At 42.0% G+C, this 16389-nt stretch overlaps 1 protein-coding gene across 2 annotated transcripts in view; it reads left to right on the forward strand.

Annotated features, from left to right (window-relative positions):
• LOC124013405 (TBC1 domain family member 2A-like) overlaps positions 1 to 16389 on the forward strand; it is a 55574-nt gene that overhangs the window by 25633 nt on the left and 13552 nt on the right. For both annotated transcript variants that reach the window (XM_046327743.1, XM_046327744.1), the window contains exon 12: positions 947 to 1068. In XM_046327743.1, coding sequence (XP_046183699.1) covers positions 947 to 1068 — 122 coding nt within the window. The remainder of the gene's footprint in view (positions 1 to 946; positions 1069 to 16389) is intronic.

A 16389-nucleotide genomic window follows, 5' to 3' on the forward strand; every position in this document is an offset into this window, starting at 1 on the left:
GAGATTCTACAACTGGAACTCTATTTGAGGGATGCGACTCCATTCTTCCACGATAAATTCCATAGTTTGGTGTTTTGTTGATAATGGGGAAAAACGCTGTCTCAGGTGCCACTCCAAAATCTCCCATGTGTTTAATTGGGTTGAGATCTGGTGACTGACACACACACACACACACACACACACACACACACACACACACACACACACACACACACACACACACACACACACACACACACACACACACACACACACACACACACACACACACACACACACACACACACACACACACACACTTTAAACCCCCTATGCTCCTTTGAGACCCCTCTTTCAAAGTCACTAAGATCTCTTCTAGCTATGGTAGGCAAAATAATGGGCAACTGGGCATTTTTATACATGATGGGATGTTTTAATTGCTTCACTTTGGAACCACACCTGCTTTCAATATACTTTGTATCCCTCATTTACTCAAGTGTTTAGTTTATTTATCAGTAATAAAGGAAGCACTTATATCCAAAAAACAAAAAGGATTATGTAATTCACTGGGGTCAAGCTTCCTGACATCCAGGACCTATATACTAGGCGGTGTCAGGGGAAGGCCCCAAAAAAATGTCAATGACTCCAGTCACCCAAATCATAGACTGTTCTCTCTGCTAACGCACAGCAAGCGGTACCGGAGCGACCAAGTCTAGGTCTAAAAGGCTACTTAACAGCTTCTACCCCCAAGCCATAAGACTGCTGAACAATTAATAAAATGGCCACCTGGACTATTTACATTGAAACCCCCCTCCTTTGTTTTTACACTGCTGCTACTCACTGTTTATTATCTATGCATAGTCACTTTACAAATGACCTTGACTATCCTGTACACATTCACTATTGTCATAGTAGCAAGAAACAATACTACTTAATGGACATAATATTTTATCACATATTTTTACAGGTGATATTTCGCTATGCATTGGCGCTCTTCAAATACACAGAAGAGGACATTCTGAAGATTCATCATAGTGTGGATATCTACCAGTACCTCCGTTTCATCACCAGAACCATCACAGACAGCAGGTAGATATGTTATCCCCTAAGCTCTTCTATAGATCTAATGAAGGACAATCTGATTGATGCCTTGTGATGACAAATTTATTTGGCAGTCATTTTTCTTTTATTTGTGATCTCAGTAGCTAGGTTACCATCCATTTGGCGGCAAATTTCCGTGCGACTATTCTAAAAATAATATGCACATTTTCCCACCAGAGGTGTGTTTCCATCAAACTGAATTGGTACAGATAAATCTTCTTTGGGATTTTTTTCACTTTTGGATGAATATCGTTCCCAGAGTGAACTGCCTCCTACTCAGTCCCAAATGCTAACATATGCATATTATTATTAGTATTGAATAGAAAACACTCTGACGTTTCTAAAAAAAATTGAATTATGTTTGTAAGTATAGCAGAACTCACAGGGCAGGCAATCTCCCAAACTATTTTTGGAGTACTAAAAGTTGGGGCAACTTTGACGTCATTGCCCCACCCTTCCCAACCAGCTATGGATCTGGAGAGACTTTCTATGTCTTCCACTAGATGTCCTCATTCAGTACAGCGTTTAATTGTGCAAATCCCGCGAGCTTTGACCCTTTGCGAGGCGAAAGAGTGGATGTCGCGAGAAAATACATGGGGGCAAGAGCGCGCGTTGGGAACAGATCTTTCTTTGTTCCAGCTTGTCAGTAGATTGTCCAGTAGAACTGAGAATTGTTTTGTACGTTTAAAACATCCTAAAGCTTGATTCTGCACTTAGTTTGACCAGTTTAGTCGACATATAATATGTCATTTTGAAGTTTTGATGCGCAACTGTTCGGGACCAGAAGTAATTTTGGTAGCCTTTCAGCTGAAACTCGTAGCATATGCTAATACAAAGACACACGACTTGAAACCAAACGATGTATTGGGTAAGTATGACTCCTTCCACTACATTCTGATCGAAGACCATCAAAGGTAAGGGAATATTTATGTTGTAATTTTGTATTTCTGTTGACTCCAACATAGCGGAGAAATATTGCTTACGTCTGAGCGCCGTCTCAGATTATTACGTAGTGAACTAATTCTGTAACGTTAAAAATAAATGTGGCACAGCGGTTGCATTAAGAAGCAGTGTATCTTTCTAACTATATGTAGAACATGTATATTTAGTCAAAGTTTATGATGTTTATTTCTGTTATCTGGCGGAGGTATCTATAATTTCTCCGGACATTTTTTGTGCATTTTCTGAACATGGTGTCAATGTAAACGGAGATTTATGGATATAAATGCCATATTATTGAAAAAAACATAAATGTACTGTGTAACATGTCCTATTACTGTCATCTGATGAAGATTTTCAAAAGGTTAGTGAATTATTTTTCTTTTAATTCTGCGTTTGTGATTGCATCTTTTGTTCGACAAAATGGCTGTATATCGTCTGTCTTTGTGGTGGTTTGATATAAATATGTGCCATGTTTTCGCCGTAAAACATTTTAGAAATATGACACGCTGGGTAGATGAACAAGGTGTTTATCTTTCATTTGAGCTATTGGACTTGTTATTGTGTGGAGGTTAAATATTTCTAAGAATATTTTTGCATTCTGTGCGCCACTGTTTTTAAACCTACCAAAACACCTGCCAGTTCCTTGGAGGACTGTAGTGACATTAAGAGTTTAGCTAGCTGTTTAACTCAACATGCACTCCTTGGGAGTAGAATGAGAACAATACAGTGAAACGATAACCACACACCAGGTTTCATCTGCGGCTGCAAGAGTGCCAAAATGACTACAGTAGCCAGACACTTCCCATTGTTCTCACTACAACAATGGATCCTGCTAAGAATAGAGATGTTCCGTCTGACAACAATTTCGCAGAGGGTATCGACCCTGGGTCCATCTCCTCTCGCTCCAGCAAGCAATCCTGCTCATCTGTGAACTCACATGCAAGTACTGCCACAGCCAAAGCTAGAGCAAGATGCTGAGGCAGCTAAAGCCAGATTAGCCTACTCCCAAAGATAAATAGATTTCAAAATAGAGAGACGCCATCTTGAAGTTACACTTGTAAAGCAGGAAAAAGAAGCTGAGGTCGCTATAGCCAAGGCTGCTGTCTTGGAGGCAGAGGCAGAAGACCTAGGAGCCGTCAAACATAATAAAGAGAGAGTACCTTTCCCTCCATGCCAGTGTTCTCCAAAGAACAGAAGAATAAGTTACCCTTCATTCCAAGTCACCTTCAGCAAACTTTCTGAGACAAAGGAAGAAGTTTGCCACACCCTCAACCAGACAGCATACCTCAACCAGTCAACCTAAGCACTGATATGTCCCAGCACCCAGCAACCGAGCCATGAGTCTGTTGCATTTTATCAGAGAAAAGCACACCCATCCACAACGGAACATCACCACACCAGAGAGGCTACACACCACAGTACAGCTTTCTCGCCACCAGATCATCACACAGAGTCCATACTACGGATGACCCTAACAGTACTACCACTGATCTTGCCAGGTTTCTCAATGAAAAATCTACTGGTTTCTTCAGGACTTATTATGTTTGATTAACTCCCTGAGCACTTCCACGCCTGGAAGTCCACCAACCCCAACGCAATCAACGGTCTTGAGCTCACAGCAAGTGACGGGATGGACCTTCTTATTAAGTGGCCAGGGAAAGGAACAAATGAGCACACACTCGGGATCAAATCAGTGAACATTAGGAATCCCACACTTGGGATTACAATGACCTGGGAAAGGCTGGAGAAAACATATGGTTCAACAGAGGCCATAGAGAGCTCTCTTACTGAAAGTAGAACACTTTTCCAAGATACTTAAAGATAGTGAAAAGCTTCAAGAGCTCGCTGACATTCTACTGAATGCAGCAAAGCTAGATGGATAACTACCAGGCTTAGCTTACCTTGACACCGCAAAAGGAGTGCAGCTCATTGTGAAGAAGCTGCCCTTCTACCTTCAGGACAAATGGATGTCTCAAGGGTCAAAGTCCAAGACAGAGTGTGGTGCATCTTTCCCCCTTTCACTTTCTTCAAGGACTTTTGGTGTATCCCCCCCTACAGCCATTCAGAAGAATGAGAAGGCATGTTTCTCCAATTTAAGAACAGCTGTCTCTGTACATAAAATGAATGTGACATCATCAGATGCATCCCTGAAAGCAAACAAGGCAAACCAGTCAGATGGACCAGATAGCCAGTGTCCTCCCCACGACAAGCAACACCTACTGAAGAATTGTAGAGGCTTCAGAACCATGGTTTTAAGACCACAATAAGTTCCTCAAGTTGAATCTCATATGTTTCCGCTGCTGTGTATCGACCTCTTATCAGGCATAGGACTGTGAGGCCCCATCCGTCACATCCAAGCGCACTGAAGTATGTGGTGCAGACATAGATGGCAAGTCCAGCCCGCTCAAAGATCTGCCTGGTGAGTGTGTATCCCGATGGCCATCGCAAAGAACTCAAGAAGATGTATGCGATCTTGGATGACCAAAGTAACATGACACTTGCCAGAAAAAAGTTAATTGAAATGTTTAACATTCAGGGAACGACAGCTCCTTACACCTTGAAAACCAGTGCAGGAGTAGCCAAGACAGCTTGGAAAAGGGCCTATGGCTACGTTATGGAGTCTGCAGATGGAAAGACCAGTCTACCGCTCCCTACTCTGATCAAGTGCATTTAGATTCTGGCCAACAGGGCTGCATACCATCATTGTCAGTTGAACTCAATAGCTGACAAGATCCTCCCTCCACCCAAATGCTGACATTCTGCTCCTATAGGGAAGAGACATCCTGCAGGTCCACAAGGTGTGCAAACAGTCTAATGGACCCCACAGTGCCCCCTATGCCCAGAATCTGCCGAGGCCATGTGTGCCTCGGCAGTGCTCACAAGCCAACAGATGTTAGTGCTCTGGGCCTTCCGAGTGGCGCAGTGGTCTAAGGCACTACATCACAGTGCTGAGGCATCACTACAAACAGGGGTTCGATCCCAGGCTGTGTCATGACCGGGAGTCCAATAGGGTGGCGCACAATTGGCCCAGTGTCGTTCGGGTTAGGGGAGAGTTTGGCCGGGGTGCTTTCCTTGGCTCATCGTGCTCTATCAACTCCTTGTGGTGGGACAGAATTCTGCAAGCTGACTTCAGTTGTCAGTTGTACAGTGTTTCCTCTGACACATTGGTGCGGCTGGCTTCTGGGTTAAGTGAGCAGGTGTTGTGAAGCAGCATGGCTTGGCGGGTCATGTTTTGGAGAACGCATGACTCGACCTTTGCCTCTTCCGAGCCCGTTGCAGCGATGAGACAAGATCATAACTACCAATTGGATATCATGTTAGAGTGAAGGAGAACTTCAGCATGAGAAGCCAGCAAAAATATTCTCCACAGTCTCCACAGCTTCACATGCCAAGCTCACCAGTGATACTTACATACCTTAAGGGAAGATTTCGGCAGTACCTGTATGGTTAGTGAGAAAGTCCATATTGCAAATGTATGGTCCCTTACTAGACGTCCGAAATCGTTTGTAAAATTCGCGGACAGCGTCGGGCCGAGCGGCAGGGCCGGACCTACCAGGAAGTCATCAAATGAACTTTGTCGGACATTCGGTTTCCGTTTACAAAAATAATAAGATTTAGGTCATTTTTCCGCTGTCCCGGAAATTCCCACAAGAGGGCATAAGCAATCATATTGCTATTGGACAAAACATCACGATTCACGACGGGGCCTTATCTCGAAAACTGAAAATATTTAGAAGCCGAAACTCGGTGAGCGTAGGGGCGGCATAATGGGCAGTTGGCCCCGAACAAGATGGCGTCTAGGCCTCAACGGTTTTTGAGTTATGGCCATTTATCTGGGATTAAAGGTCCAAAATGAAAATAGAGAAATTATTTTTCCACTTCACGTCAAAGTCAAGGAGCCTCCGGTGTCAATAAAAAAAGAACCAGCCATTTATCTATCGTCATTTAAGAGAAATCGTACAACGACACCTTGGTGATGTTCACGGATAGGTGTTTTTTTTCCTTCAACGGTTACAGATCCAGTTGCAGGGTGTTCTTACGAATCTTTTTAAAGTGTGCTGCGGAGCTCTGCGAGATTTCTGTGATTTTCTATGATTTTCTGAAATAACACACACTCACTAAACCCTCCGTAAATAACTCAGTTCTTAACGTAAAGACTTAAAACTCAGGATTATGTAAAGGCATACCCCAATCATGATATGAGTTTATTTATAGCTTCCTGTGCCAACCGGAAGTGCCTTAAATGGTGTCACAGTGGCAGTTTCCAAGGGTTAAAAAGGTCAGATCTTTTCAAAACTTCATATGTGTGATTAGGCAACCCCCATAAACTGTAAGTCAGTCATTTCTCCCAACAGATGTCAAAGAAAAGCTCTCTCTCACACACACACACACAGAAACACACACACAGCAAGGATGGAGTGACAAAGTGCGGTGCTTAAACCGGAAATGGTTGAAATCACCTTATCAGTGTTGATCCATACACTGCCTGCAGTTTGATAGACATAGTGCATTCAACCCTGTGTAGATCAGTCAATTCTTAACTTAAAGACTTAAAACTCAGGATTCTGTAAGTGTTTATGTCAATCAAGACATGTGTTTACTTATAGCTTCCTGTGCCAACCGGAAGTGCCTTTAATTGGGTCACACTGTCTGTTTTGAAGGGTTAGAAAAGTCACATCTCTCCAAGACTTCATATGTGTGACCAGATAACCCTCCTAAACTGTAAATCAGTCATTTCTCCCAGCAGATGTCAAAGAAAAGCTCTCACACGCACACACAGCAAGGATGGAGTTAAAAAGTGCGGTGCTTAAAGACACAGAGAGCAGGCAATGGCATTACCATAATCTAGGTTGTGCCGAGTCCAACAAGATATCCCGCTTGACCGTAGCTCGCTCGGTCTGAGCGCAGCGACCATTAGAAAATTAGGCCCAAAATTAAGCCTGCCCCACAACGTCATTTGCTTTTGGGTGACAGTGAGAGAACCATTAGGGTGAGAAGCACAATTCGACCTCAGGTACGTTCCTAAGGTCCTCCCGATCCGTGCAAGCCTAACGTTGACCGTGTGGCATTAACCCTTAATAGTTAAAAGAAGTTGTTTACTTCAAAGAGTTTGCATTGACTTCTCTCCCCATAGGAATACATTGCCTGCACCCCTAAATTCAACCTGAAGCCTATATGGGTTATGAATGCCGTATGAACCTGTCTTTGGTAACAGTCCATCAGGCCAGTATGAGGTCTACCTGTGTTGATTCTAAGCTTCCTGGACCAACCGGAAGTGGTCAAAATCACCCTAAAAGTGTTTATCCATACCCTGCCTGCAGTTTGATAGACATAGTGCATTCAACCCTGTGTAAATCAGTCAATTCTTAACGTAAGGACTTAAAACTCAGGATTCTGTAAAAGCATACCGCAGTGAAGATATGTGTTGACTTATAGCTTCCTGTGCCAACCGGAAGTGCCATAATTGGTGTCTCTTGGGCTGTTTCGAGGGGTTAAAAAAGTCAGATATTTCCAAAACTTCATATATGTGATTAGACAACCCCCATGAACTGTAAATCAGTCATTTTCCCCATAAAATTTCAAAGGAAAACTAAATCACACATACACACAGCTTGGAAGTAGGGACCCATTGGGGTGCGTAGAGACATACACTGCCTGCATTAGTTAACCTTGTTGGAACTTTTAAAGAACCGTCAGACCTAGAGTTCCGAAACTTTAGAATCCTGTTCTAGACCTCAGGTCGATAGTGCGTGGTGAGTTACGTGGCTCTAGACGGTTCTCGGACCGAGAAACAGCTTCGTACATTTGCAATGACTTCAATTCATTTTGACCATTACGAAAATGGCGACATTTAGAAATGTCTTAGAGACACAAGACTAGGTGCATTGCGACCGTCTCGGCCCATATAGACAGACCCCAACGTTTCTGTCCGATAGCTCATTCAAGGGCCCCGTAGCAAGTCATGGAAAAAAGTGGATTTTCAGCACCAATTAGGGTTTTGCTCGGACACCAAATGACCGATCGAGCCGAAACTCGGGATTCGGGGTCGCCTCGGCTAGGCCTACACGTAACATAAGAAATGGACCCGCAGCTAGAACGTAACTACGTGTTTTATGTTTTTTTTATGGTTTGAACCAAAGGCGTTGTGAATTTTGGGCCAGCTCTGAAGTATGTGATAGTTGGCTACTAAACAGGTTGGAAAAAGTGGGTTTATAGTGTCAGTTTGTATCAGTTTGGTGTCAGAATGATATCTAATTGACTGATGGATGGTGACTTGCTGGTGACTCTTGTCCATTTGCAATATGTTTAAACAGTGAGGTACCATCACCAAAAGTGACATTCTGAAATCAACCCTAACGAGCCATTGAGATGAACCAGAATCACTGCCCAGCCATCCCGAGTTCATCGGGCCAGTCAATTTCACATTCCTGCAGGATTTTTATAGCATGACAAATTTGTGATGGTACCTGCCCATTGAACCATATTGCAAATGCACAGTGACTTTGCAAAAGTGAGAAAACATAAACAAATGGACATGATGAAATCAACACAACGAGCGATGGAAAGGAGCAACTATCACTGTCAGGCCTTCCCGTGTTCATCAGGCCAGTCAATTTAGCATTTTTGAGCATGTCAAATTTCACGTGCATTTGCAATATGATTCTATAGTGTAAAAACATCACCAAATGGACATGATGAAATCAACACAACGAGTGATGGAAAGGCACAACTATCACTGCCCGGCCATCCTGTGTTCCCATAGCGGGCATTAATATCAGAATGACCGGTGCATTTACAAGCATATTTTTTGGAGGGTTACCAGGTGCCTATTTTCAATCACCAGTTGCACAACAATGCGTATCCATCAGAATATTTGAAACAGTCCATAAAGCACTCAGGACTGCCCCCATAGATAGAGGGCCGAAGTAGGGTACTCCCATAGCGGGCATGGATAATAGGAGTCCCGGTAAATGCATTTACAACCATATTTTTATTTTTGGGTTACCAGTTGCACAACAATGCACGTGCATTTGCAATATGATTCTATAGTGAAAAAACATCACCAAATGGACATGATAAAATCAACACAACGAGTGATGGAAATGTACAACTATCACTGTCAGGCCATCCCGAGTTCATCTGGCCAATCAATTTTGCATTTCTGCAAGATTTTTGAGCATGTCAAATTTCTTATGGCATTTGGCCCACAAAAAAAATCCTTATGCACAATTTTTAAAAAAATATTTAAAAAATATGATAATAAAATTGGACAAAAGTATATTCATTACAGTTCTTACACATGTGTAATTGACAAAAATAAATCGAAAGAATTTCAAAAAACGGTCCTGAAAGCACTTTTTTAAGGGTGTGTGAAGTTTTTTACAAAATTTTGACATTTCTGACTTTTGGCTTTTGACTTCCTATGAAATCATATTGAAATTGGACAAAACATATTCCTTTTGCGCATGTAAAAAAAAAAAATGATAATAAAATTGGCCGAAAGTATATTCATACAGTTCTTACACATGTGTAATTGACCAAAAAATTGAAAGAATTTCAAAAAACGGTCCAGAAAGCACTTTTTTAAGGGTGTGTGAAGTTTTTTTCAAAATTTTGACATTTTTTACTTTTGACTTCCTATGAAATCATATTGAAAATGGACAAAACATATTGCTTATGCGCATGTAAAAAAAAAATTATGATAATAAAATTGAACAAAAGTATATTCATACAGTTCTTACACATGTGTAATTGACAAAAAAAATCGAAAGAATTTCGAAAAACGGTCCAGAAAGCACTTTTTTAAGGGGTGATAAGTTTTTTACAAAAAATTCATTTTTTCAAAATTTTGCTTTTGGATGTTGACTTGGGTTACATTTCCAATATGAAAAACCACGGTGGAGCGGATTCACCCCCTGTTGAATTTTTAAAGTGTTACAACTGGCAATTGCCATATGGCATTTGCAATACACTTTGCATGAATCAACGCCGAATTGGGTGGTATTGGACAATGTGTATATGGTTTGTCCGATGCCAATGACTTCCCATTCATTTTTGTCCAATACAGGGGGGTATTCCCTTACTGAAGAAAGCGTAGGAGATACCATCGTCTGCTGAACTGAGGACAACAACCAACAAGGATATGTCAAGGATATGACCTTCCTGCAGATGGTGTCATCTTTAAAGAATTATTCTTCCATCAACAGTTGGGTTGGTGTCATCTATGCCATTCCAGAATACTCCTCCCAAACAACAGAGAGTACTCCAAAAAGCAACCCATGTCACTCTGACACGCTTTTGAAAATATTCTCAACATGAGAGCTCATTTCATTGAGTTTATGCAGAAGAGTTGGCGCCACCACTTGAAAAGTGTAAATAATGCTGGTATCTCCCCAAATTTAGTGTGTACCACCCCCAAAGCCCAGAAAGATCAGTGTGGTGTTCAATTCAAGTGAATAGTTTGATGGAGTGTCCCTGAATGATATGTTGCTGTTTGGGTCGGACCTCAACATTAGCCTCTTAGGGGTCCTCCTCAGGTTCAGGAAGGAATCTGTCACCATCACAGCAGACAAAGAACAGATGTTCCACTGTTTTGTGGTTCATGAAGACCACTGAGGTGTCTTGCATTTCTTATGGTAACATAACACTGATCTCAAAAAAGAAGTGATTGAATACCGCATGAGGGTCCATGTCTCCGGTAATCTTTGGATTGAAGAAGGCAGCGAAGGAATAGGAGGTGCGTGACACTTCATAGAGAGAGACTTCTATGTGGATGATGCTCTTAAGTCCTTTCCCACAGAGGCTGAGGCCATTGATGTTCTACGAAGAGCCCAGAACATGCTCAAACTCTCCAACCTCAGGCTTCACAAGATAGCCTCAAACAAAACAGAAGTGATGAATTCCTTTCCCTGAGAAAATCAGGCCAAAGAGCTCAAAGACCTGGATCGCTCTTAGGATGATCTTCCTGTCCAGCATAGCCTTGAAGTGAGCTGGAACATCATGTCAAATACATTTACAATCCAAGTTCCTGAGAGGCAGAAGATCTTAAGGTGTGCTTTTCAACAGTGAACAGCTAGGATTCCTTACCCCTGACGATTCAAGGAAAACTGTTTCCAAGAGAACTCTCCTCTCAAGAAACAGAGTAGGATAACCCTCCCTGAGGTCAAGTATGAAGACTGGGAAAGATCACAAGATGTGCTGCTGGAACTTAAGGTGTTACATGTTCCACTAACCTATACATCTTTTTTTCACTTCAAAAGCACAGAGCTATCTGTCTTCTCAGATGTCTTAAGGCAATAGTGGCAGTTGCTTACCTGAATACCACAGGTGAAGACAGAAAAGCCGTCCTTGGCAAAGCCAAGCTGGTTCCTCTGCCTGAGATCACCATTCCCAGACTGGACCTGTGTGCTGCCGTCTTGGCTGTAGAGAACGCCAAACTCATTGTGGAATAAATGGACCTGAAACTAGATAGGATCACATTCCACATCGACATCAAAGTGGTGTTAGGATACTTATATAACTCAAAGATTTTGTGTGTATGTGAAAAACTGCGTACAACGCATCAGACATTCAATGCAACCAGAGCAGTGGAAGTATGTCCTGACAGAACACAACCCAGCTGACCATGGTTCAAAATCTGTGCAAGCAGGTGTCGTGTCTTTGGCTATGCCAGATTTAGTGATATGACATGCTATTCTATAAAATAATTTCTCCGTAATTAATATTACCTGGTTGAGCTAATCATGTAATTAACTAGAGAGTCGGGGCACCACAAAATAATATTTATAGAGCTGTTATCTTCCGAATAAACTCTTAAAGACCTAGTAATATTTTACATCAATAGCAGTCAATATGAATCGTCACCTTAATTCAGTCTCATCTGAAAGTTGTAAATTCTTCGTTATCTGCACGAACCCTGGCTAACAAGTTGAATCAACAATGCAAAATTGGGTTTAATTATCTATTTACTAAATACCTAACTAATCACACAGAATTACATATACAAAGAATAAATTATACCTCGATTACAAATTACGTCATAAAGGAAAACGTCCCTAGCGGGCGGAACAGATATGACAGCAAAAGAAAATGGGCTGGGTATGAGTGAAAGAGCGGAAAGAGCGGGAAGATAGAGGAACAAAGGGTGAAGCTGTGCTATCGTAAATACAGTATATTATGCATTCTAAATGACCGCCCATTTGGAAAAGGAAAATTCAATAAATATTTACTCTGAGCTGCGCTTCGGTAGGTTGGTGGTAGAGATGGAAGGACGTGTTGCCCAACCGAGTCCTTTGTCCTTTGAAGAATGTCTCTGCTGTTAAATTGGATATGTTGTAGTAACGTCGTTGTGTGGTCATGTCTCTGTCTGGTCCTTCCTAACCTGAGTATTCTGCCCTTGAGTTGCGTTCCCATGCAAAACTAGACAGATAGCTAACAACTAAGTCTTCAATAAAACTCCCAAGGCGTGACTTTTCTTGAATGAATATATTGAAACGTTTATGTTGTGAAACTGCAAAATACAGAAAAGAATATACTTTAGTGTTCAATTCACACCGACATACTGTAGCTGTACATTAAACATTTGAAGTTGCATAAATACAAAGCACGTGCTAAGGTACCATGCATCTGGCATGATGCCAAACCATATAGCTAATTGTTAACCATATGGTAATTGCTCCTTTCATTACTCTAATAATGTATAACCATCTATGTAGAATAACAAAGCATATTACACTAGAAACAGTAACAAAACTACAGTATTGTATATTTTACAATTCGTTTGCATGACGCATGAGCAAAGTAATACAGCTAACGACATACACAAAAGGCATTGCAATTTGTGAGTAAATGCAACCAACATTGATATGTAAGAAACTCTATCAATAACAAGATTATCATCATTAGCTAAATGCTTGAATCGAACTTACAAACAAATATTTTTCCAAGGCTGAAGCGTGACAAGAAATAACTACATTGAAAGACCTGCACCGTAGCGTTGTCTGTAGCTGCTTCTATGCGTGCAAAACCAATTCTGAACTTCCCGTTTGCGTTGTCTTTCTAAGTACCAGAAAGCGCCACTAGGGGGCAAATAACACCATTGAACACAATGAAAATCTAATTTAACCATTGTAAGAAAATAATCTGTTACCTTCTAACAGGATGGCAGCACACTGAGTTTGCAGCTGATATTGCTAACTCAACGACTAGGAGGTATCACTTCTGTAGTGAATAAGAGTTCTAAGTTCATACCATTCGCAACCAAAGCTCACGCTGATGTTGGCTTCGTTCTGTAGTTATTATTTGAACCATTCTGACATCAGACCGTCGTCCTCGCGTCCCCGCATCCTCGGAACAGGAGGTTATATTGTTGTCAAGGCTTTATATAGTGGAGCGAGAAGGATGTGACTGAAACGTTTTTTATAACCCATGACTCTTTACTGGGGCTGGCCACTGATTGAGCAGAGCCCTAACCTTATGAAAACCCAATTCTCACATTTTAGAAGCTAAAATCACATTTCATCCCATCAAATAATTTCATATTCTTACATTTAAATTGAACAACAATTCCATGTGAATCCGATAACTCTGCTATGTAGACATTCCACTGTAGACTTTGTCATCTTATCATTGATGAGAATGTCTCAGATGACAACTGAACTGCCATCATATTCATTAAGTACCACCGCATATATTCAATTGGTCGGATTACCATAATATAGTTAATTTCCCCCCCACCTTCTGATGTTCCCAGAATCTCTATGTTATAACTAAGGGGTTTGCAAATGTAACATTAGTAGGGTAGAGAGAGAAAAAAGGGGGAGAAGAGGTATTCATGACTGTCATAAACCTACCCTTTCCTTCTCGTGCCTGACAGGTCAGCATGTGATGGGCAAGCTTCATTCGAGCTTGTCAACCCAGAGTCAGACGTCGAGATTCACTAAAAAGTGACACCCCTTCCTACTAAAGTTTCAGAGACTCAGCTGTATTCCAAGCAATTTGAGATCTTTTCCACTGGAGTTGCCTCGCGAGGGCAACAGCCCGTCTTCTCCACATAGCCTAAGGGTTTACCAAATCTGCAGATGGAAGTAGCTGTGCCTGCTGGCACACCTGCAAGAAAGGCCTCACTGACGTGAAAGAAGTGACGACCCAAATACACAGTGATCAAAATAAATTAAATGCATCATGGAAAAACGAGACCTTCTGCCCAATAGTCTCTCCGCAAGCTTTATCCCATCATTGACAAAGAAATCTTATTGCGAGTAGGAGAACACATCAATTACTCACATTTTCAGGAAAATGAGACCAACCCTGTCCTTATCCCAGGCCAGCATCATGTTGTGACCTTACTCATTCGTCACCATCATTAAGGAGTGAAGCACCAAGGAAGACACCTTACTGAAGGAGCCATCCGAGCAAGTGGTTTGTGGATAGTGTTAGCCAAAAGATGCATCAGCAGCATTATTCACCTATCTGTAACCTGTAAGAAACTACGAGACCCCCCATTCTCATATGTTGGCCGAGATGTCTTTGGACCATGGGAGATCACCGCACGCTGCACAGAGGCAGACAAGACAACACCAAGTGATTGGCCGTGCTGTTCACATGCATGCCCACAAGGGACATTCAGGTAATAGAATCCAGTTTCATCAATGCGCTCCATAGATTCTTCTCCATCAGAGGCCCTGCCAAGCAGCTGAGATCGAACTGCGGGATTAACTTTGTAGGCACATCCAAAGGACTGAAGTTGTATCCTGTGGGCCTCCCGGGTGGCGCAGTGGTTAAGGGCGCTGTACTGCAGCGCCAGCTGTGCCATCAGAGTCCCTGGGTTCGCGACCAGGCTCTGTCGTAACCGGCCCGACCGGGAGGTCCGTGGGGCGACGCACAATTGGCCTAGCGTCGCCCGGGTTAGGGAGGGCTTGGTCGGTAGGGGTGTCCTTGTCTCATCACGCACCAGCGACTCCTGTGGCGGGCTGGGCTCAGTGTGCGCTAACCAAGGTGTCCAGGTGCACGGTGTTTCCTCCGACGCATTGGTGCGGCTGGCTTCCGGGTTGGATGTGCGCTGTGTTAAGAAGCAGTGCGGCTTGGTTGGGTTGTGTATCGGAGGACGCATGACTTTCAACCTTCGTCTCTCCCGAGCCCGTACGGGAGTTGTAGCGATGAGACAAGATAGTAGCTACTACAACAATTGGATACCATGAAATTGGGGAGAAAGAGGGGTAAAATTCAAAACAAAAAACAAAAAAAAGAAGTTGCATGCTGGGAGACCAGCATTGAAGATAACCTTCTCAACCAGAAATGTGGCAGAAACCACCCGCACTCTTCACACATGAGTAGCGCTTGGGAGTGCATGATTGGGATCGCACACCACATCCTAGACTCCATGCTCCTTCAAGTTGGATATTCATGTCTGAGGTCTCTGCCATATTCAATGCAATGTCTTTTCTGACCAAGAAGCACCTGGCTATTCCTATATTCCTGGCTTAGAAGACTGGTGCAGCCCCAACTCCTCCTGGAGAGTACTCAAAGGGAAGCCTGTTGATATTAATTAATAACAAATTCGATCCGAATGTGTAAACTGTCAAAACAGATCCGAAAGGAAGGTGGATCATTTTAAATATGCTATTGGACGATAAATTGATTTGGCTAATTAGTCTCCAGTACCAGTCAAAAGTTTGGAAACACCTACTTATTCAAGGGGTTTTCTTTGTTTTGGAATGAGTTGAAATGTTAAAATAATAGGAGTAGGAGAATATAACACAATAGGTATGGCAAGAGAAAATCCAAAGAAAAACCAAGTGTAAATTTTTTTTGAGTGACCTTACGCTTACAATGGAAAGTAATGGGGGCATACTGAATTCTAGCTCCCAGGATGCCATTCCTTTGGCTTCCACAGGGTGTCAGCAGTCTATGTTCAAAACTAATACGAATGATCAGTTTTGAATAATCCACTCGTTCAACATGCAGAGAAAGGAATCCGAAAATCTACCACTAAATTTTTGTTTCAACAAGTCAAAATATGTTTCTATTTACTCCTCGGATACCCTAAAATGTAATCAAACTAATATTTCTTACAGAAAGAAGTATGTTCAATAGGAAACCAATTTTAGCACGTGCGTCTGATCTTGGGTGCGCGATAAAGACCAGACGCACATGCTAAAATTGGTTATATATATATATTTACACACACAATTGCAAATTTTCTTAAAACCTGTTTCCACTTTGTCATTATGGAGTACAGTGTTTAATGAGGAAAACATTTAATTTATTCAATGTAACAAAATGTAGAAAAAGTCAAGGGGTCTGAATACTTTCTGAATGCACTTTATGTACAGCAGATTATTGTGTGGGACACTTTAAAATGTGCCT

Source organism: Oncorhynchus gorbuscha, linkage group LG24 (assembly GCF_021184085.1).
Source record: "Oncorhynchus gorbuscha isolate QuinsamMale2020 ecotype Even-year linkage group LG24, OgorEven_v1.0, whole genome shotgun sequence".
In the NCBI taxonomy this organism is placed as follows: domain Eukaryota; kingdom Metazoa; phylum Chordata; class Actinopteri; order Salmoniformes; family Salmonidae; genus Oncorhynchus; species Oncorhynchus gorbuscha.